Consider the following 23,677-nt stretch of genomic DNA (forward strand, 5'->3'; position numbering starts at 1 on the left):
ATTTTCAGATGAGTATTTTAGCTTTCGTTTACTGTTGTTTTTATATCTGATTTTAATGTCTTTGCTAATTCTATTTTTAATGTGTCACTGTGAGACACCTGAGTGCCAAAATAATGGCAACAAATAAATAGAAATATGCTTCTTCTCTAACATTGCTGGTGTTACATACTAATTTTAGCACAGCAACTTTTAAAGCAAGCAATCAGAGATTTTTTTTTAAGGCTTCAAAGGTATCCCTAATTTGGTGGCAATCTTTTTTTTAAAAAAAATGCCTATCATTTTTAATACTCATAAAAAATGCAGGTGGCAGGCACCCTCTTGCCACACGCTGGAGATGATGACTGCTACAACACACATGTGTAGCACTTAAAAGACAAATGAAGTACTGCAGAATTTTTTTAGTTTGCAAATTTAATTAGCTGAGGGTGCAATCCTATACTCAAGTTATGCCAGCTATAGGATATGGCAGCATTTCCCCTCACACAGATGTAACTAGACTATAGGATTTCTTGATCCAGCTCATAGGATGAATTGACTAAGATGTCTTTATTCAGGTGGCAGCCCTGATCTCGTTACCTTTCTAACCCACCCTGAGAGCCCAGATAAATAAGACGTGGTTAAAATACTAGTGCACAACTTAAGACAGCTTGATGTTCAACCTCATCTTTCCAAAGCCAGCCCACTCAGAGAGCTCAATAGCAATTGCAGACTTTAGTAAGCATCTAGCTAGGAGAAGCAAGCTCTACAGGTGAGACAGCTATCAAGAGGCCACATCTCTCTAGGGTTGTCACATTGTTTTATGGACAGAGACCATGTGATTTTAACAGCTGAAGGGTAGGCTGAAATCAACAGGTGAAGCTTTTTCCAGTCCCTGCTGGGAAAAGCTTCATGTAGCAAGTTATAACTGTTAAAGGCCCAAAAGATACGTAGTCTATTTATAAGGTAAAGGTACCCCTGCCCGTACGGGCCAGTCGTGTCCAACTCTAGGGTTGTGCGCCCATCTCACTTAAGAGGCCAGGGGCCAGCGCTGTCCGGAGACACTTCCGGGTCACGTGGCCAGCGTGACGAAGCTGCTCTGGCGAGCCAGCACCAGCGCAGCACACGGAAACGCCGTTTACCTTCCCGCTATAAAGCGGTACCTATTTATCTACTTGCACTTAGGAGTGCTTTCGAACTGCTAGGTGGGCAGGAGCTGGGACCGAAAGACGGGAGCTCACCCCGCCGCGGGGATTTGAACCGCCAACCATACGATCGGCAAGTCCTAGGCACTGAGGTTTTACCCACAGCACCACCCGCGTCCCTAGTCTATTTATATATATATATATATATATATATATATAAAAGTGTCTTCCGTATATGGACTTTGCACACAGACAAGATGGATCCTAAGCAGGAGATATTTCAGGCTGAGACTGAACACCGCAATGGGGCATAAAGGAGGCAGTGGTCTCTGGCATCTGAGTTATTAAAAGCTTTGTAGGATAACAACAAGCCCTGCTTACTTGAAGGTCTCTCTTGTGGTGGGGAGGGTAGTGGCTTTCAAGAGCAAATGTGTCACTGACACATGCCCTGAGAACCAGCTCCTGCTGTTCTGAAACTTAGCCAGCAAAAGCAAATAAACAAAGAAAGGAAGCTTGCCATTTCATCATAACACTTAACAGTTCTGAGCTCCGCTTATCAAGTCGTATGTGTGCCACTGAAAAGCTTTCACGGGATGCTGCTGCCCCCTGCTGCCTGCTTTCTTCCAAAATGCAGTTCTCTGGCAGCAATTCCAGATCATGGGTCACCAGCATGCTCCTACAGGGAGGAGACTTCCCTGGCACTCGCAGAATGTGCCCATCCCCCTGCTGAACTTAGGCTTGTAAGAGGCATTCCTCTGTAGCCAATAAAACAGGTTGCGGTATATGCGCAGTCATCACTGCAGTTTCTCTGGCTTGTAAATGTGTCCACAGGCACCGAAAGAGCAGAGACCCCTTTTCCAGAGGGTTTGTGCCAACTAGACTTCCTGCATATGATCTGAGAACAGCTCTCCCAAAACTTTCTTTCTAGGTATCCATATTTTACTTATCATAAAAGCCAAGTCAGCCAAAGAATATTTCAAAGGTTTTTCCGTACACCCCACCCCAACTTTTAGTGCATTGACTATATTGTGTCCAAAGGTTAATACTTATCCTGTGTGACCTGTTTCTACTGTTGTCCTCTCTGTTATCAAGGCTAACAATTATTTTCCTTCTGGGATCTGACAGAGAGTTGAAGGGAATTGCCCTAAAGCCATTGTGCTTTGTTAACATGGTGATCCTCAGCAAATGCACCCATGGACCCAAACAAACACAACTGGAACCTCCCACCTTCCCAAGTTTATTTGTTAAAAAAATTAAATTTAAAGCAGCTGCAGCATGCACAGGAGTGTCACCAGGTGCTCAGAGCACTCAGGCCTGCCACAAATTTGCACAAATATTTGTGGTCAATTAAAATAAGCTGTGCACACATCATATGTTTTAAGTACATGACAAAGAATCCTTGCAACTGTACTTGCTAAGTGAGGTATAAACTACAGTTCCCAGGATTCTCTGGAGGAAGTCATGTGCTTTAAATGTATGGTGTGTATAGAGCTGGGGTAGGAGGCTGGGGTCTCAGCACTGCATTTTGCAGTGTGCTCAGTGTTTCAAAAGGGAAGGAAGGGGGCAGGATAGCTAAGCCCATAGGACCTGGGCGACCACCTAACAATACCCCTATCCAGGCAGCCTTATTGATGCATAGCAAATTGCTCAAAACAGAGTTCCTTCTGTTCAGAATTTGTTGTAGGTTGCTGCTAACCTGGGAGTCCGCCTTGTTAAACTTAACAGGGACTGAATTCTGAGTAGAAACGTATAGGTGCATCTGTCTCACTCATTATTAGGTATATAGGAAGCTGCCTTATACTGGGCCAGACCATTGGTTCATCTAGCTAAATATTGTCTACAGTGAACTGGCAGCAGATCTCTTCTAGCATTTCAGACTGGGGTCTCGCCCAGCCCTAAATGGAGATGCTGAGGATTGAACCTGAGAATTTTAAAATGCAAAGCAGGTGCTCCCCTACCCCAAGGAAATTTCAGGATAAATTTTAAAATGTTCTAAAATGTCTACTGAGGCATTTGATGGCTAAAAGATACCTTAACATTAGTAACAGTGGGGCACGTGATCACTTTCAAATGTTTGTAATGTTCTTTAAATTGCATTATTTTAACATTTTGATGTTTGCCACCCTGGACTCCTTTGGAAGGAAGGGTAGAATAGAAATTTTAATAATAATAATAATAGGGTTGCACTTTTAGTCCTGGTTAAAAGGGATGTTACTACGGAAAGACTTATTGGCTTGAATATAATTGAAGATTATATGCAATCTGACAAGTGTGGCCCATTAATTAGAACAGCTAACAATAGCAGATAATGCTATTTTGAATTACCATATGCAGAACGTATGCAAGTTATGTTTCTGAGTGTCAAACTAGATGTTCCATGATGAGAGGAAAGAGATCTACCGTATTTTTCGCTCCATAGGACGCACCTGACCATAGGGCGCACCTAGTTTTTAGAGGAGGAAAATACGGAAAAAAATATTCTGAATCAAATGTTGCACTAAACTATTTAAAGCAGCAAAGTAGGTGGCTCCTGTCCGCTTTGCTGCTTTAAATCGAGCCTCAGAGGAGGGTAGGAAGGGGAACCATGGCTTATCTAAGCCAGTTAACAATGCTGAGCCTGACTTATGGCCATCGAGATTAGCCTGGCCGTCTCAGGGGAAATCTGGGGAGGCTGAGGTGGACTTTCCAGTGGTCAAAGTGTGGTTGTGTCTTCCTGCCTGCCATCTACGGTATTTCCTGCCGTCTTTACCCCCTGCACCCCCGCACCCTGCTTCGAGGGAAGGAAGCGGAGCCATGGATCCTCTGCTCGCAACTGCAGTGGATTCCCTCCACTTTGAAGCAGGAAAGTGGGAGAGGAGCTGCTTACACGAGTGTAAGCTGCTCCCCTCCCACTTTCCTGCTTCAAAGCAGTCACGGAGGAGGGAATCCGCTGCAGCCTCGAGCAGCAGAGGATCCATGGTCCCCTTCCTCCCACTTTCCTGCTTCAAAGCAGTCACGGAGGAGGGAATCTGCTGCAGCCGCGAGCAGCAGAGGATCCATGGTCCCCTTCCTTCCCTCCTCCATAGTTGCTTTGAAGCAGGAAAGTGGGAGAGGAGCTGCTTACACGAGTGTAAGCTGCTCCCCTCCCACTTTCCTGTTTCAAAGCAGTCACGGAGGAGGGAATCCGCTGCAGCCTCCCCCACCTCCCGCAGAAGCCACGGGCTCTTTAAAGGGGCTGTGTGGCTTCTCCTGGCTTTTATGGGAGGTGGGGGGATTCCCCCACCTCGTAGAAAAGCCCGCAGGAGCTGCGCAGCCTTTAAAGAGCGCGCCGCTCTTGGGGGCTTTTCCCCGAGGAGGGAGAAGGGACTATGCGGCCAGTCAGTCCCTTCTCCCTCCTGGGGAAAAGCCCACAAGAGCGCACAAAGCTTGTGTGCGGCTCTTGGGGGCTTTTCCCGCCTGCCTCCCCCCTGCATTCGCTCCATAGGACACACACACATTTTCCCTTGCTTTTTAGGAGGGAAAAAGTGCGTCCTATGGTGCGAAAAATACGGTAATACTTTCTCCCATGCCGTGACCCAGATCCAAAGCACACACACATACATCAAAGCTGCTGTTATCTGTGAAGAGAAAATATATATACAGGCACCTGTACTGCGCCTGTCCGCCTGGCTGGGAAGGATATGAATTCAATCAATCCCCTCTCCCCCCTATGCTGTGGCCCTGATCTAAACTGAGCCCCTTGTATCTACTTTTAGAAGATGAAAATTGCCTCAGGAGATCCAGTCACAGCACAGCATCCCTCACTGTGAACTCACAAGGACTACAGAGGCATCCAGAGACAAGGCTCCTTCTTCCAAGTCAGACAACAATGCAGAAAATTATCAAGGCTGGAAAATTTGCACAATAAAGCAGGCTAGTCTCACAGGGGGCTTTCTGATTGTCACCTCATCAAATACCTCAGTATGCAAAGCAGAAGGCAACAAAAAGATCCCTTTTTTGTCAAGTCATTAGGCTTCAGGAAAAGGAAAGGAAGTTGAATTTCATCAATAATATACAATGCTGAAATGAAGCCCTTTCAGAAGACTGGATGTGTCCTTCAATCAAACAACTTCAATGTCATTTTCATATCTTGCTGTGATATCTAGTGATGTGTGCAAACCCATGCTGCCTGGCTCTGAAAAACATTCAGGCTTTTAAAGCTGGACCCAGTTTATTAATTTAAGCTGTTTATATACTGCTTAGTCACCAATGTTTATAAGTGGTGCACATAAAGATTACAAAAAAGCACAGAGTGGATAAAATCAATTGAAAGGAATCATACAGACAGTTCAAAATAAGGCTTGCACAGTTAGGATGCAATCCTACCCAACCCACCCAGTCACGCTGGAGAGTGACACAGCCGTGGCTGCATCTTCGCAGGGGGTGGGATAGGGTGGTGGTGGTGGTAGCAGAATGACAAAGCCCAATTTGGACCAAATTGGTATACAGCTCAAAATGGGTGCTGATGCCACCACATGACAGCACTGAGACCAGCTCAGAGTCAAGCAGATCTACTTGGCTAATTAAGCTGAGATGTGATTGTATGAACACAACTTCATTGTGTGTTTATAAATCAGGTCTGCCAGTGCTTGAGAATTCCAGTCTGATGAAAGAAAAGTACTCTATTGACTTATTAATTACTATGTATTAAATTTCTATACAGCACTTCATCCAGGGATCACAGAGCAGTTATAACATAAAGACACAAAAATACATAACATAGTAACAAACATACACCCATTTAAAAGGCCAGATTGCTTAATTGGCCAGAGGCCTGGGAGAAAAAGAGTGTTTTTGCTTGATGCCGAAAGATATGTAACAAAGGTGCTGGGGAAAGGATTCCACAAAGGGGCAGCCACTGCAGAAAAGGCATGTTCTCATGTTGCCACCCTCTGGACCTCTCATGGAAGAGGCACAGATGAGGCTTGCAGGGTCCGCGTTGGTTCATATGCGGAGAGACGGTCCTTGACGTATGGTCCTGAGCTGTTTAAGGCTTTATAGGTCAAAACCAGCACTTTAAATTGGGCCCGGAAACTAATTGGCACCCAGTGTTGTCGGGCCAGTGCAGTTACTGTGGCAATCCAGATGTTGCTGGAGTACAAGTCTCATTTTCCCTGACAGATGCCCATGCTGGCTGTGACTGATGGAATTTGGAATCCAACAGGTTTCCCATCTCTATACTCTCATATTTATATATATATATCACTTATCATAGAGGTGATCCCTAAGAAGAGATTCTAGGGCTAAGTGCTGCTATAAATTAAGCCTTGAAATACAACAGATACAACCAGTTAACAAGGAATTTGAGGGCATCTTAAAGACTCAACAGATTTATTGTGGCATAAGCTTTCATGGACCAGAGTCCACCACATCAGATGCATTCAGTTGGCAGATATATAAATACATAAATTATGAACAGGTGGAGCCAAATGGAAATGAGGACTTCTACGCCTTCCAATTTGCATGAGTAATGACTGCACCTCTCACATTTTATGACCTTTTTGGCTCTGTTTTACAACTCCCCATGCAAGCATATATCTGCCACTTCATGAATATGATTTGACACTAGCTCACAAAAACTTCTGATGCCACAGTAAGTCTATTAAAGGTACTATGGACTATTGCTTCTGCAGCAACAGCTAATAGTGCAATATTACACCCAAGGCAGCAATCCAATGCACACCATCTTGAATACAGTGGGATTTCCAATTAATTAAACTTATAATGAAATGTGCTGAATGGGTTGCTATCCTGCCCAAGCCTACTTCGGAGGGAGTCTTGCTGAACTCGCTGCTAACGCATGTCAGTACTTGGAATAAACAATCTTGTAAATTTAGCAGAGGATTCTTGCGCCGATGCAATCCTATGTACATTTACCTGGGAGCAAATTCCTCTGAGCACAGTGAAACTTGCCTCTCAGGGAGCATGCACAGAATTTCGTGGCAGAGATGCAATCCGGTGCACGCTGATCTGGAAGCAGGGCTCACTGCATACACCGACAGTTACCCCCAGGAAAATATACCAATCGTGCTTTTGACCGGGAGAGGAACCTTATCACAAGATGCCTGGCAGGGCGCAGCTGTAGCCAAGGGCCGCCCGCATAATCTGTAGGGGTACCAGAAAAAATAGTGAACGACAGGACGCAGAAGGGGCAATGTGTATTTCTGCATATTAACGGGTGCGGGACAAGCTACATCCGCCCTTGGACGTACAGTACATTCACTACAAAGGCGTCGCCCGCGGTTGCGGCCTGCCCCAAAGCAGCGACATCTCCGAGCCGCATTCTGTTGCCATGACGCCCAGCCTCCATTTTTTCAGGCCGCGCGCGTCTCGGTGGGCGGGGCGAGGAGGGGAACGCGACGCACGCGCAGAACCCGCCTAGGAAAGGGGAAGCCGAGGGCAGGTCGCGTCGCAGGCTGTCACTTGCGGGGCGGGTGCGCGCATTTCTTCCCCGCGCCTGCGCGGAGCAGGGGAAAAGAAGGCAGGGCCTTGTCCTTTGCGCGTGCGTCTTCGTGAAGGCGGCGGAAGCGGCGCTAGTCAGATTCGGCTGACCGTGACACAGATCCTGTGTTGTTTATCGTGTGTTTTCCCTTCTTTCGTTTTCTGTCCGGGTTTCAGGCTCGGCCATGTCGTACGGCCCGTTAGAGACGTACCGGCCCGGGGGGCTTCCGCCCCGGGACTTCAGCGCCATTATCCAGACCTGCAGCACCAATGTACAGCGCCTGGCACAATGCAGTGAGTGAAAACCGCTTCCTCCCCTTCCCCACACGACCCGCTGTGTCTTAAGTCTTGTCCCCTCAGGCCTCCTGAATTTTGTCCCCCGACCGCCTAAACAATCTCTGTTACCGCCCCCCTGTCATGTGTTCCACCTCCCAACGCTGCCTTATCCTCCTTAGATTCGTTTTTTTTTTCTTTTAAGATCCCGCCTTTCCGTTTACAATACGTTCAAGGCGGCTCACAGCTCCCTAAGGCAATTTCTCGACCTTCTGTACACTTGATTCCTTTAGCTGCAGTGGCAGGCAGTTCCAAGGGCCCCCATTTAGCGAACTTTAATCCGCAGGGACTGCCCGCTCTCTACCCCGATGGTCTATTAAAGACAATATTTAAAACCGATAGAAAGCCATTATAATCCCTCGCCCCCATGGGTCTCTCTTTTTTTTTTTAAGGCCCACTTTTTCCCCAATAGGTCCGCCCCCCCCTTATCTACACCCCACATCCTGCCTTTCCTCCGTGTTTCTGTCATAAGGGTTATTTTATTTATTTGGTTTGGTCTGCATCATAAAGTATTGCTTTTAAAAAATACAGTAAAATAGACCAACATAAACAAGAGGAAGCAAGATCTGTATTTATAACAAAAGAAGAAGTTAAAGCCACAGGCAGTCTCATTATTCATATTCAGTATGAGTGGGAGAATTATTGCAAAGGGATGAGTCAATCTCTTCTCATTGCTACCTTGCCCATGCTTCACCTAATAGCTTCCTCACTGAGGCCACTTCACGTGTTGTTTGTTGACTAAAAGGCAATCACTTTATTGTAGTCAAGAGGTGTGACCTGCATATAGAATATAATGGCCCTGTGGTTATGTATTTCATTGTGTGTCTTAATTCTGCCAAACCATTGACATCTCTTCTGGTTTCCCTATGTGTACATGTAGCAAAATACACTTGCATGTGATCACTGCGTAACAGTCTCTATATATTGTTTCCAGCTACACAAAAGTGCTTTTGAGGAAGGCAAGAACAGTCTCTGAAATTGTCTTGAGTCTAGTTAGTAAGGGCCCATCCAACCTCATCTTAATATGGAATATGTACCCTTTAATTCCCCCTCATCAATACAATCATCACCAGAGAGAGCTGCTGTCCCAAACTTTCTCCTTCCTAAATCTGGACAGTTTCCCGGTCCTTCAAAAATCCAAAACGGACATATGCTTCCTTTTAAAAGTGCCCCTCTCAGCTTGGGGCATCTTTGGTTCTCTCTTTTTTTTTTATGTGAAGCAACTTCTTCAGAGGTGGGGTTCCTTGAAACAGCATATAGTGGAAAACAGGGAGAATTGATGCCAAAACTCTGGGTTAAAATCATATCAGAATATAAACTGCTCAAGTATAGATTGCAAGAGGACAAAGCCCTTATGTAAAACAAGGATTTTATGGGCAAATCGGGATGGGCCTTAAGAGACCTATTTGCCATGTCGTTTCTTTGACTTTTATTTATGCCTAGAGCTCACCCAGTCTTAAGTCTGACAACAGTGCCTAGAAAATATATACATAGTTACCTGTCTGATCCCTTTCTCCTTCTCCCATTTGCAAATGCTACAGAAGGAAGAAAGGACAGACTTCTTGAGCTTTGAAAGGCTTTCCAATTTTTATAACAAAAAAAATTTTTTTCTTTCCAGTAGCACCTTAAAGACCAACTAAGTTAGTTCTTGGTATGAGCTTTCGTGTGCATGCACACTTCGTCAGATACATTTCGTGTGCATGCACACGAAAGCTCATACCAAGAACTAACTTAGTTGGTCTTTAAGGTGCTACTGGAAAGAAAAAATTTTTTTTTGTTTTGACTATGGCAGACCAACACGGCTACCTATCTGTAACTCCAATTTTTATGTATAAATTAACATCTGAAGTGGAAATGTACAGAGGAACACAGCTACAGTCATACCTCGGGTTACAGCCACTTCAGGTTGCGTTTTTTCGGGTTGCGGACTGCCGAAACCTGGAAGTACCGGAACGGATTACTTCTGGGTTTCGGCAGTCGCGCATGCACAGAAGCGCTAAATCATGCTTTGCGCATGCGGAGAAGCCCCGAATCGCAACCCGTGCGTGCACAGACGCAGGTTGCGAACGCTGCAGGTTGCGAACGAATCTCGCACGGATCACATTCGCAACCCGAGCGTCCACTGTACTACTTTTGTAGCTGGGAAAAAATAATCTTGCAGCTCCTACTCTACTGCACTGCAGCCTTTCCACTAGTCCTAATCTCAGATGCTGTGGAGCTAAATAAGGGCTGGGGGGAGTAGACAATTTGCATAAGCAGTTAGTTTCAATTATTAGCTACCTTTAGTAACATTTGTGTCTCTTTGATATTGGTAGGTATATATATAAAACAACCTCCAGAGGTTACATTTTGCCTCTGTAGTTCATGACTGGGAGCATGAGAAGTCTGCTAGAAAAAAGACAATTGCCCTTTCCCCAGATGCATCCCATGTTTTATTTTTTAATATTGTAAACCACTCTGATTTTTTAATATAAATAATGGTGTATAAATATTTTAGTAAATAAATTATTTGTTACATATGTTTCTCACCTTTCTATCAAAAAATGCCCAAAGCAGCTATTACCAAGGCACACAAAAACCAAGCAATATATCACAATAAAACGATATAAGATCAGGTTAAGGTGTTCAGCTTGAGGCAGAAAAAGGTCCTCCTTTCCTTCCACTCTGCATTTTTAATCTGAAATCTTAGGCGCAGTATTGCACCCAGAGCTAAGAAACTACTCGCGCTAATGAAATTCCCTGGTGCAAAATGTGCCTAGAACAATGGGAGTTTGAACACTGGGTGGCTCCATTTGGGGTCAAACAGCAAGGGGGACAAAACTGAACCCTGTAGGAAACCACAGGTCAACTTCAACGGCATTGAGCAACAATTGCCTGATGCTGTTCCCAGGAAACAGTCCTAGTACTAGGAGCAGACCCACCGTAACATGGTGTCGTCTACTTCCCACTCACCGAATCACTCAAGGAGTTTACTGTAGTTGATGGTATCAAAAGCTGCTGAGAGTAAGAGAACCAGCGTGGTTGTCGTCCTCCTGCCCTTCTGCCACCTAGGTGTCTAGTGCACTTTAGGTGTTATACCTGGACTTGAAGCTGGACTGAAATTGGCCTAGATAATCCACATTTTCTGAGCAGACTTGTAGCTGAACTGTAGCCACACTCTGAAGCTAATTGATTAGGAAGCTGTGGCCCAGTTTGCACATAATGCTAAACTGTGGTTTGATGAGACTCTGTGAGCACAAACAAAGTGTTAGGCTTGCATGCTTCCCATCCCATGAAGCCACAAGATGGGAGGGAGCAGCATGCGAGCATGACACTTTGCTTGGGTTCATAGAGATTTGTCCACATAACACTGAAACACAGACAAATGTGCATGCTCTGCCAGACTAATATTCAAGACAACTGTTCTGTGATTCTGCACAAGTTATTCACAATTGCAAGATTTTTAATATTTTTGGGCTTTATTTAAGCATTGTTACAGACTAGCTTGATCTCATCATGTTCACAACCTAGCACATGCAAGCCGTGAGTGTTAGTACTATATATACTGTATTTGCTTATAACTCTCAGAAGGTGTTTATTATGTCTGATTTAATTATCTGTTCTGTGGTTTACTGACATAAGGCCAAAAGCATCAACCTGGGACTGAACAGTTTTGAAATGTGAATGCAGAATAGTTCTCTTCCTGTCTCTGTCTTTGGACCTGTCTCTACCTCATCTCAATTCGACTTTCAAAAAGTTGCTAATTTCTACAAGAAAAAAGGAAGGAAGTCACTGAAATATATATTAATATTAAGTTCCAAAGAAAGACTTCCTGCCCATTCCTACAGAAATTTACGAGAAGTCAGTCCCGTTGAATTCAATGGGATATCATTTATTAATCTGATGCTCTCCAGTTATTTGGGTCTACAACCCCCATTGGCCATGTTGGCTGAACATGGTTGTTGGCTGTGCTGGTTGGGGCTGATATGAGTTGTACCCCAAGGTACCTAGAGAGCACTAGGTCAGTGAAGGCTACAATGGGGCCTCCCAAGTAAGTGCGTCTGTCTTCTTCTCCCCAACCTCCCTCCCTTTGTATTTTAGATTTAACCTTTACACTATCACTTACTTGCTTTATTGCTGCTTTGTACTTTGTCACTTATTGCTGACATGTAGTGATTTCAGAAGTAATTTTTTAATCGATTGAAGTTTTCTTCCAGTACTCTCTACAGTCATAACAAGAGTCTGTTAGATTTTTTTAATTAATTCATTGAAAGACAACTTTGTGTTGCCCCAAAGAATGTCTCCTTCTGAAAATAGTGAAATCCCCTTGAAATTCCTTTCGAAGCTTTAGGCTAAACACACCACTGAAATGAATGTAACCTATCCTCAAGTAATTATAGTTAGGATCAGGCTATGATTTGAGCAATGTTTTTTTCCCCCTGGCAATACCGCCTTAGAGGAGAACTTTTATGCTCAATGATAACACACAATCAACTTTGCTTCCACAGCTTCTCAGATAAAGAACTTGATGAGTCAGCTGGGAACTAAGCAGGACTCCAGCAAACTGCAGGAAAACCTGTACGTATGACCTGAGCAGTTCTTAAAGTGCACATTACAATGGCAAACCCAAATACCTGGATAAATTTTGAATATCCTGCATGGGCAGTAGAATGTGGTTGGTTGAAGAGATGATGCCACTTAAGTCTGCAAGGGGAGGCATAGCATTTTTTAATACTCTCTCCTGCTCATGTATCCCACAAAATAAAATAGCTATAGTATTTTAAGGAGAGGGGTTCTAGCCCAGACTGCTGCCTGTTGTGCTAGTACACTACTTTGGGTAAGTTCATATAGGGCAGGGATGGGGAATCTACAGATGCTGTTGGACTGTTAGTCCCATCAGCTTCTGCCAGCATGGCTAATGTAGCAGAACATTCATGAATGTGATTCTCCACCTGCAGTCTAAAAAACTGCCCATTCTACATCAAGACTTCCCCATCTCATGTGGCTGCATCTGTAGGCCATTGGACACAGTAACAAACTGCTGTACAACTTGTTAATACCAAAGAGACTAGAAATGCTTATGTGGAAGGAATGTCTATTCACTTCTGGGGGAAATGAAATTTTAATATTGGGAGGCACCCAACAAGAATCATGTGGCTGTCCTAAATTGCTGCATAACCGAGTGAATGAAAAATTAGATTTGTGGGTAGCACAGTTCCTGTTTATGTGCTCAAGCTTCCATTTTGAAGAGTCTAGAAATCAAAGCTGAAGAATGCATTCTTTTTTCATAGACAGCAGTTGCAGAACACAGCAAACCGGCTTGCCAAAGAGACCAATGAATACCTGAAGGAGCTGGGCTCCCTGCCACTCCCCTTATCTGCATCGGAACAGGTATGTGAGTCTTCTGTGCTGTGATAGATCAGAAGGAAAGCTTATTTATTGATAATGGCGATATTAGTGATGTTTTTAATGGAATACCAACATCATTGTTTTGATGGGATGTGTAGGATACTGTGTAAAGGTGAGTGAGGTCCATTTAGAGCAGGGATGGTGAACTTCTGGACCTCAGCCACCAGCATAGGCAATGGTCAGGAATGATGGAGATTGTAATGCAGCAACATGGAGAGACCCACAGGTTTCCCATCCCTAAATTAAAGGCTGAACTTTTTATATCTGCAACTTACTGGCACATGGTGGTTTTTCCATTGGAATTTAATTAGTATTCTGGGGAAGAGGGTTAATCCCTCATTTCCATCTGCTGTAGTGAGTGAGGAAACAACAGATGGTTGAAGGCAAGGGAATCTTTCAGTATCTGCTAGTGCATGAAATGGATGTAAACACTCAATTTTAGGACTCTAAATGCTAGTCTAAAGCTGGATGTTATCTAGGCCAGTTCTTTTCCCTTCCCAGGCTGCTAATGCTCATATATCGAGCCATAAATGCAGACTGGTATTTGCCTACAGCAGATATGAGATGCTCTGGGTATCTAATAACAAGCAAGATCTGCCGCTCTCCTCAACACCTGACAAGCAGATGAGGTGACTAGCTGTGGGCAAGACACAGTGCAGAGAAGTGTTTGAAATGATAATAGGAAGATTCAGCACATGGGCTAATACTAAAGTTAAGAGGCCAGCTTTTAAGACTGCCTGTGCATTGCCTGTGTACCTCTGCTTGTGTGTAACAAGGCTTTATCCACTTCTGTATTATTTTGCTTTGCAAACCACAGAGGAAGGGAGAAAGAGGTTAAATGGGGAAATCACTTCTCCTTAACTATGACCTATTGATGAACTTCCCCATGTCATATCAAATGGTAGCACAGCTGAAAGTGAGGGGCTTCTATTTCAGTGTGTAATGCCAATAAACAATAAGAGAGATTATCACCCAAGTAGCATTGCGATGATGGTCAGCTGAAACTCCTCTTTCACTTCCCTGCCCCGTTCCTGCCTACAGCTTCTGTAGAACCTTCTTAAGTAGTTTGCCTTTTTGCTCACTGCTGCACCAGCAAACAAAAGACAAGTTGTCTATGGAGTGGCAAAAAAAGTTAAATAAATATGTTTCCCATTAACTTCAAAGGAAGATGGAATGGAGGCTGGGCAAAGGAATCCAAGCCCTTGATATGCTGTGCTGGAGGGGGTTTGGATGGAGCGGAGGTCTCCTTCCACCCTGCCCTGCTGGGCTTCACCAGCTTTGTCTAGGGGAGAAGCTCCAACATCAGCAAGGGAGTTCTATTGGTGAGGAGCACCTCAATGCACACATCTGCCCAAACGTTAGACCAGAGCTATTGAGCTGGTATGAGCAATCGGGCTGATTAAGCATAGCCAGAGGTTAGGATTGTAGCCTTAATCCACTTTGCTCAGTTGCACTTCTGTTGTCAGATACCTATAAACTACAGTATAGACCCAGAAACATGTACTGGAAATGCTGTGGGTTGTTTGTCTCCTCCCTCACAGTTTGTGAAGCTGTACTTTGATTTGTGGAACAAGGTGTTATTTCCACCTTGGGAATCCTGTTGGATTACTGTTACAAACAGAATCCATAAAAGGTAGAAATAAGGCATATACATTCTCTTTGTTATTGGATGCTCCTTTTTGCTGTTCTACACAATAAACCATGGACATAATTTGTGTTTTCTAGCGCCAGCAGAAACTTCAGAAGGAACGTTTAATGAATGACTTTTCCGCAGCCTTAAATAACTTTCAAGCAGTGCAAAGAAGAGTGTCTGAAAAAGAAAAGGAGACTGTTGCCCGGGCAAGAGCTGGTTCTCGTCTTTCTGTAAGTTTGTCAGCCAAGCCTCTCCTAAAGAAAAAGGCTGTTACAGGCTCCGTTCAAATGTTTCTTTTTAAGCATTTAAATGTTTTGCATTGTATCCTGTAAACATGACAGTTCTTGACCCTGGTTTTAGCTAGGGTTCATAACAGATCCTATACTCTGCCTATTCTGTGAGGTTGAGATTACTCTTTCAGCAAACACAGTACCAAAATATAGTTGAAGTGTGTTCAGAATACACCATGATTCCCACTTGGAGGCAATACATATAACAACAACAACAACGACACCCCCTGCCACAAACAAATTTTAAAGGTCAGAGGTTGTTTAATCAGCCAAGGGCATCATACCTTGGTAGGTCATCCTACCAAGAACAGACTTCTGATGTGTTGTATTGATCTGGGAAGCCTACCAGGGTAAGTGCTTTGCTGAGAGACGGTTACTTCCTGGGACTATGAGTCAAAGCCACCCCTTGGACCACAGTAATTAGGCGAATTCTCCTATCTGTATTTTTTAATGTTGAGTAAGGTTCCTGCTCCCACTAAAACTCTTCCAAAACACTGCATTAAAATGGTTTCTCCCCTGCATTGGGGAGTTTCTCCCTCCTTTAGCATTGAGATCAGCATTGGCCAAGTTGGGTGAGTAGATAGGAGTCTGACTAATTCCCATATTTAAGGACAGGAAGCAATACTCCTAGTCATGTGAGTAGTGACTCTGGATTGCATATGTTTCCCTTGCACACACTTGTGGCACACACAGGATTAAGAGGATTAATTATAGTGAGTGATCATGCCATGCAACAGAGGGCTTGACTGATGAGATCACTATCCCTTCCTATTTAGTTTTGCTCTGTTCAAGTTATTGGTGTTTTTTAGAAACAAAAAACACCCAACTTCCTGTACTGGTTATTAGCCACCTTGAAAGCTTAGTTTGAAAGGCAACCTTAAAATCTTTTAGTTAAAAACAAGTTATCTTCTCTTGACTATCACAAAGCCTTTTAATCTATCGTTCTTTGTCCTGCCCATTGAAATCAGCAGGACATGAAGACAATACTGATAGTGATCAGGCATTATAATGCTTCAGTGTTTCATCACATCCTCCAGCCTACTTAGTACAAACCTTACCCTGTTGACTGATGAGAACTAAATTCTTTTTTCCAGGGAGATGACAGGTCCAGGGAAGAACAGCTGGTCTCATTTGACAGGTAATGTTTCCTTCTTTAAAGTGACAAATCATTTTTATCTCTTCAAATGCAATCATATCTCTTGACTTGGGGAAAAATGGGTGGGGAACAGGAAGAAAACGCAGGCATTGGTGAATTAACAATGTGTTCCAATAGTACATAAGCTTCTTACTCTTGAATCAGAACAAAAATGGCCCATTTCAGATGTCAGGCCGGTGTGCTCCCTTGATATGCTCTCTGATTCCCTCAGTTACTTCCCAGTTTGCATCAATGACGGCCAAGACCTGAACCATGGTTTGTATCCAGACTTTGGAAATTGAGTTTGAACCATGGCTTGATTCTGGCTTAGAAGCAAACTGGTTTGTGAGCACTTGTTCATGGCATCTTGGTTTGAGCAAGTAATTGTTAACGCAAACCAGGAGGAGAGAGAGGTAATTTGGGAGGGTTAGGAGGGAGTATGCCAGTCTTGGACACAGCTCTGATTGTCAAACTATGACTGAGCTGTAACATCTCAGTCAGACCTGTTGCACTTAAGTATAAATACAGATCCTGACTTTTACCAACATTATTTTTACATTTGACTGTTGGGGGCAGAGTTGCAAGAAAACTCTGACTCTCTATGTCATAGGACATTTCAAATTATTTTCTTGGTACTTTCCGTCCCAATGAACTATTAGCATGCATACAGTTGCCAGTATATGTATTTTAATTCACTTTTGGATGATGTCTGCAAGCTTTTGAGACCTAGGTGGCAAAAATACATCAATAAAATACCTATAAAAACAGCTTCAGATTTTTCTGGAGTAGTAGACTCACAATCTGAGCAGAGGAATTTTCATTGGAGAAACGAATAAAAACAGACAAATATTTTTGCAATAAATTGTGAAATAGGTAAGTGATTCATTATTTGGAGAGCACTCTCCCTCCTTTAATACAAATCAGGTATTTAGGTGAAAATCCAAGTGAGTATTCAGTAATAATTGGAATAGCAGACTGTAATGTAGCATTCTCCCTGCAGCAATGAAGAGTGGAATCAGATGCAGTCTCAAGAGGAAGACGTAGCAATAACAGAACAAGATCTTGAACTAATTAAGGAGAGAGAAACTGCCATTAGGCAGTTGGAGGTGAGTGGATTAGGACTTGAACCAGATGCAAAGTTTTAAAAATCGCTTTGTTGTATTTAAATAGGTCTGAGCGAGGACTTCAAGGTTCTTCTGAACCACACTGGTCCCATCTGTATTTTCTTTAATTGCATACTGGGATATGCTGTAACTCAGCAGTGGGGAACCTCTGACCCACAGGAATCTTGACCTGCCAGGGGGTAAAATTTGGCTCATGGGGCCATTTTTTTGGAAACCATGTCCACATGCCAATCATCGGATATGCGGCGTGGTGGTGTTTGATTCTGCATTAACTGTATGCTCCAGTACCCCGTTGGGAATGGGTGAATACAACCAAAGCAGAAGAGTTCCATGCTGCTTTTTGAACCTCTGAAAGCTACAGGTTTAAAGATCAATTGGGTGGGGTGAGGTTTGAAAGCCCCTTTGCAAGCAGTCCCACACTGCTTTTCAAACAACCCTGCACTGCACTTTGAAGTCCTGACAGTTGGGGCAAAGTATCTGTAAAGTATCGGTTCAGCTGAGCTACCCCCTGGGAAGCTGTCAAGTCTCAACCTTTTCTTCACCGGTATACAGTATTGCCTTGTAGAAATACTTATCACAAATTTATCACACGCCCCTAGTATATACACAATCAAAGATTGGGGCAAGTGTTCAGAAAACATAGACTGTGACTCTCTTGAAGTTGCTGAAAGGGAGGAGTGAAGGATGTGGCTATCCCAGGCTGGAAACAAATGTAGGAGCTACTAGGAAAAGGAAGGAGATCTGCTTGAAGGAGGTATAAGCAGGTCAGGTGGACAAGAAGCCACACTTTGGAATATAGGAACCAGACAGATGGAGCCAATGATGTTTCTTTGGTGTTGAACGGGGGATAAGTTGTAGAAACTCATCCAAGTTTTGAAGACAGAGACCTCTTCATAAATTCTGGAAAATCTGGTTGTAAATGTTTCATTTCAAAGGGATGTGAGGACTCTGATCCAAAAATAAAAATGTAATTTTAATTTTTGGCATTTTTATACACCCTATAAACTATGTCATCTCAAAGGTTTGTAAATAATACTAAGACAGTTTCCCAGGGTTCACTTTTCAGGGGATCAAACTACTATAGCAGAAAAGTGGGCAGGAAAGCCTCATCATGTGGGTGTTGCTATTTAGATCTAAACCATAGTAGAGTGGATGTCCATTTGTGTTACTTTTTCAAATGGGTTCTGTAAACATGCAGTTTGGAGAGAGTAACTCTTCATGACCTTCTTCCTTTCAGGCAGATATCCTGGATGTGAACCAGATATTTAAAGATTTGGCTATGATGATCCATGATCAGGGAGACATGATTGGTAAGATGATACCTGTGTTTGCTATGACAGTTTCCCTCCAAATTGCTGATTGTGCAACTTTTTATGGATGCTTATGGTTATATGTTCAGCCTATGGTGTGTTACTAGCTGAGAATTCATATTGGAGATCTTTGAAACAAATTGAGTGTTCTTTGTGCCAGGCAGTGTGCTCTAAATATATCATTTTTTTATCAAATATATCTTTTTTTTTTAACTGGGCAAAATAGAGGCATTTTTTACCACTTCAGAAGGTGGGGCCTAAAGTACTTGTTCACGCTATACCTTTTGAAAATGAGCCAGTAGTAGTTTGTCAGTGGTTTATGAGACACAGTATATCAGGGCTCACAGCACCTGTGATTTTTATGATAAAACAATTTTATATACTGACTAAGCAGGCTTTATTTCAAAAAGTGAAAACCTGGACACAAAAGTTGTTGGGGTTACCATACATCCGGATTTTCCTGACATTTTCCCAATTTCCACCCAGACGCTGCTTCCGACTGCTGTATGTCCAGGAAATTCTGGACGTATGGCAACCCTCATTATAGCAATGTTGAATAGTAGGGGTGGGAAAGCTGTGTCCCTTGGTCTCATTTCATGTGGGTGGAAGGAGAATAGAAAGGCGAGGAAGATCAAAATGGTGCAAAAAAAATGAAAACAGATGGAGCAAATGGAAGGGTTGGGTGAGGAGTTCTCTGCCAGCATTGCCTGACCTCTGGCAAAGGTGAGCATTCCCTGCCCTGCCAGCCCACCAGGCAAGCAGGAAGGGTGATGGGAAGAGAAGCAAGTGACCCCATCCAAGTTAGTTAGTTAGTTAGTTAGTTAGTTAGTTGTATTTCATAAAATTCAGAGTTTAACTCTGGCCCCACCCACCACCACTCCATAGGTTACTCCTGCGGGAATGGAGCCCTCGACAGAACAAGATTCCCAATCACCGGTATACAGGCTGTTGTTGTTATATATACAGGCTGTTGTAAGAGAATTGTACATCTGTATGCGCTCTTCTTCCCTATAGATAGTATAGAAGCAAATGTAGAAAATGCAGAAGTCCACGTGGAAAGTGCCAATGACCAGTTACAAAGAGCCGCTTATTATCAGGTAACAATGTCTGCACAACCACTTTAAAAGGAAGGGAGGTGGGAGCAGAATCAGTCTTGCTAAGTTTCTTCAGAAAAGAGAAAGCAAAGCCTCTTGAAACCGATGGATTGGATTCCAGCTAAGTTCTGTTCAGAGAAGACCCTTTGAAATTAATGGATCTAAGTTAGTCTTGCCCATTAATTTCAGTGAGCTGGCTCTAATATTGGATACCACCCATGGTTCTTCTAAAACAAAAGGAAAATGGTATCTACATACTTCTCTTTTTCAATTCCTTGTGACACCTTGAAATTCAAACTGATGGAAAAATGCATAGCTTTTAATGTAGAGATTCTTCCCAGTGAATTTGCCCTTTGCACAATCTAGAGGCAGTAAGCACAGCTGAAGTCTATATATGAGGACCTGTAACAGAGTGGTGGAAAGCTAGAATTGCCTATTGTTGAACCCGGGACCTTATGTACACCAGCATTCTACCAACTTGACTGTGTCCTGTCCTCTCTTGAATTTCTAACACATTCTATTTCTATCTCCCGGACCGTGTGGCACCATCTTAAAATATTAATGTTAAAGCTACATGAAAAGTGCAAATGATACATGGGCCAATGACATATTTATTACAGATATTTATGTACCGCCCTTTAATAAAATTTTGTGTGTGGTTTACAATAATACTCAGTAATTAAAATGACAAATAACTATAAAAACAACTAAACTGTAAATCTCAAGTAGAATAAAACAAGGGGGGAAGCCCGCCATGAGACACTGAGCTTAAAAGACTTAAGAAAATGGTATCTTTGCTTGGCACTGGAGTTATGAAAGAGTGATGTCGAGCAAGCATTTCATAACTGAAGCACCAACACTGAAAAGGCTCTGGTAGCCTCTTCCCTCATTTCAGAAAATTTCCCTATGTTAAAAATGCAGAAGCAAAATAAGCCAATATCCCCACACCTATCAATAAAGCATTTTTTATCTGACAGCAGTGATTATTACATTGCTAGCAATTCAGAAATGTGCACAGAGCAACCTATGCATGAACAGGCATTTTCATCTTTTTTTCTGAACAGCAGCATTTTATTTATCATATGCTGAAACCTGCTGGTGTTTTTTAAACTGGGGAGTTACAAAGGAGCTTTCAATGCAGTATGGAGCCTTAATGAAAAGGAGAAGGGGGAAAGCCCCACTTTGTGCACAAATCTACCTGGTTGCTTCTCTCAGTCAACACCACTAGCAATAAACTTGTACCTTCTATTGCTTCCTTTTAGGGACACGGGTGGCACTGTGGATTAAACCACAGAGCCTAGGGCTTGCCGATCAGAAGGTCGGCGGTTCGAATCCCCGCGACGGGGTGAGCCCCCATTGCTCGGTCCCTGCTCCTGCCAACCCAGCAGTTCAAAAATAGGTCAAAGTGCAAGTAGATAAATAGGTACCGCTCCGGCGGGAAGGTAAATGGCGTTTCCGTGCGCTGCTCTGGTTTGCCAGAAGCGGCTTAGTCATGCTGGCCAAATGACCCGGAAGCTGTACGATGGTTCCCTCAGCCAATAAAGTCAGATAAGCACCGCAACCCCAGAGTCGGTCATGACTGGACCTAATGGTCAGGGATCTCTTTACATTTTTATTGCTTCCTTTTAAATACATGTTAAATATTCAGCCTTGATTGTTTAAGCACTCTTTTGACAATTTCTGTTGTTGCCCTCTTCTTGTTGATATTTTGTTCCTTTTCTCTTTGGTTAAGTATTGCGTCCAAACACATCCCACCTTCCTAATGTACACATTTTAATGAGCTGAATGTTGTTTTCTTACCATCTTCCCGGAGTAAATGGATTTTTCCCTATTTGTTTTCTTTTAATAGAAGAAATCTCGTAAGAAGATCTGTATCCTGATTCTTGGTCTGTCTGTGGCTGTTCTAATCCTGGGACTTATTATCTGGCAGACATCAAAATGAAGCCCTTATGTTGAACTGAATGAATTGCAGAGTTGTTGTTTTCCTCCCCAAAGGGAAAACAAGTAGACAAACCCTGTGGAATGAATTGATTGAGAGGAGATGAAACACAAACTGGTTTTCCTCTAGTAATTATAATATATAGAAACTAACATGAAGATAACTAGTTATTGGATTTAGTGAACCATGAAGACAGTATTTATCAGTTAATGTAAAATTATTTTATGTAATCAAACTTGTGGGGTTTTTTTGTTTATTATACTATTGCTGTCCTGAATATAAAGTGTTGGAGAGTGTGATCGGTAACCTGTTAATTGACAACATGCACTACAAATTTAACTTTTTAAAGATACATACTGCTTTTGTAAGCGACTTGCATAGGAATAACTTCTGAGAACACCAGAATCTCACTAACTAAGCAACTCTCCAATGAATTTGTTGCTGTGATCCAGAGATTTGCTTTAAGAGTGTGCGGTGAGCTGCAACTCTTTTTCAGTTCCTCTGCTGCCTTGTATACCACTTTTGAAACTTCCAGAAGTTGCTCTTCATTGCAGCATGGTAGTCTTGTGATTAAAAGTCCAAGCTACACAGTAGCCTTTGTTTTAAACTTCTCAAGAGAACTTTAAACATCTCCCATCTTTTTTAATGGTATACCATGAAAAATGTTTTGGTCACTTGCATTTGGAACTGAGAATGTACTCCGTGATTACTTTTCTGAGCTAGAGATATTTGTACCTAGTATTCAGTAAGAGGTTTTCTCCTTGATCCATTTTTGTGGTGACAGTGAATTATTTAGCAGTGTGTCCAAATGTATTGTTGCCTAATGAAGCTGTATTTGATGGTGGGCTGATTTACTCTTGTCTTCCCAACTTGTACCTCTAAGCCCATATATTATACATTTGCAGCACGTAAAAAATACAGCACAGAGCCTGTAATGGGTAAAAAATGGAGGTGGCATAGAAAAATAGTTATACATTTTGTGAGCAACTATGGCAAATCTGTCTTTCCAAGAGAAGATTTTCACCTTTGCAGGCTAGGAACGTTACTTATCTCCTTTGGCTGAGAGATCTGACCTAGACCTTTTCTCTGCTCTGAATTGCTGGGTAGAGCTCTTAGGTCTATTCCACTCTTGCAGGATAACTGATGTAAAAAAAGGCTGAAAAGTTGACTTGTTTATAGACTTGTAGCAATTTCTTGGGTAGAATTGTAAATCTTTTTACTGACACACTCACTATTTATTCTTTTTCACATTTTACTTATTGAAATTACTAAACTGTGAAAGTTGGCGCTGGAGAAGATTGATGCCCTCAGTTGCACATCTTTCTTTGCACTACTGCTCCATCATTCCATCCATTTAACTGTCAATAAACATTTTTTAAAAGTGTTTTGACATTGTGTATTTTCTTCAGCTCAGACCTAAATGCAAGGATCAAATCACTTTCAATGCCTGGAGAAAACAACGGTCTTTGGGTAAAGTCTTTGACATTCCGATAATTTATTATGCTGCTAGTTTTTGCTATAATGGACTCGTTTGGAAGGAGGCGCATAATATAATTTAATAAATTTTATAGTTAATGCTTCTGACGTGAATTTGTGTCTCGAAGTTTGCATCATAATAAAGTAGTTTTTAAAACAAGTGACAGGAACTTCTGAAATGCTGTTCCTGATATAGTGTATGCCTCATTCTGTGAGGTTTTTTTAAAAAAAAGAAAAGTGGAAATGGATAATATGCACAGGGTCATCAGCAACTGGGAACCAATGGATTAGAGCTAATAGTTTTATCAAAATCTTGCTCAGGAGATGCCAGTGTTACAAAAAGTTAGATAATTTAATGCAATGATTGATAACGTG

At 42.6% G+C, this 23,677-nt stretch overlaps 1 protein-coding gene and 1 long non-coding RNA gene across 3 annotated transcripts; one reads left to right on the forward strand and one right to left on the reverse strand.

Annotated features, from left to right (window-relative positions):
• Positions 1-7,509: 7,509 nt before the first annotated feature.
• STX12 (syntaxin 12) lies at positions 7,510-23,210 on the forward strand. Its single transcript, XM_083627897.1, has 9 exons — positions 7,510-7,874; positions 12,401-12,470; positions 13,184-13,283; positions 15,027-15,164; positions 16,319-16,362; positions 17,360-17,465; positions 18,721-18,793; positions 19,808-19,890; positions 21,737-23,210. The coding sequence occupies exons 1-9, from the start codon at positions 7,766-7,768 to the stop codon at positions 21,827-21,829; spliced, it is 816 nt and encodes a 271-aa protein (XP_083484023.1). The 5' UTR covers positions 7,510-7,765; the 3' UTR covers positions 21,830-23,210.
• On the reverse strand, positions 11,353-21,774 carry LOC310769251. 2 transcript variants are annotated; one of them, XR_014551574.1, is made up of 3 exons: positions 21,688-21,774; positions 16,283-16,427; positions 11,353-12,115 (listed from the first exon to the last, which is right to left on the reverse strand). It is a non-coding gene; the product is annotated as an uncharacterized lncRNA (long non-coding RNA). The 2 variants fall into 2 exon arrangements; XR_014551575.1 differs by lacking the exon at positions 11,353-12,115 and adding an exon at positions 12,486-12,596.
• Positions 23,211-23,677: the final 467 nt, after the last annotated feature.

Source organism: Podarcis filfolensis (assembly GCF_964270895.1).
Source record: "Podarcis filfolensis genome assembly, chromosome: 8".
NCBI lineage: Eukaryota > Metazoa > Chordata > Lepidosauria > Squamata > Lacertidae > Podarcis > Podarcis filfolensis.

What these genes read in the sequence shown, in the direction of transcription:
- STX12 (XM_083627897.1), top strand. Translation starts at nt 7,766, where the DNA reads ATGTCGTACGGCCCGTTAGAGACGTACCGGCCCGGGGGGCTTCCGCCC. An exon ending in CCTTATCTGCATCGGAACAG is followed by an intron (nt 13,284 to 15,026) that starts GTATGTGAGTCT and finishes TGTGTTTTCTAG; the next exon opens with CGCCAGCAGAAACTTCAGAA. An exon ending in GAGCTGGTTCTCGTCTTTCT is followed by an intron (nt 15,165 to 16,318) that starts GTAAGTTTGTCA and finishes TCTTTTTTCCAG; the next exon opens with GGAGATGACAGGTCCAGGGA.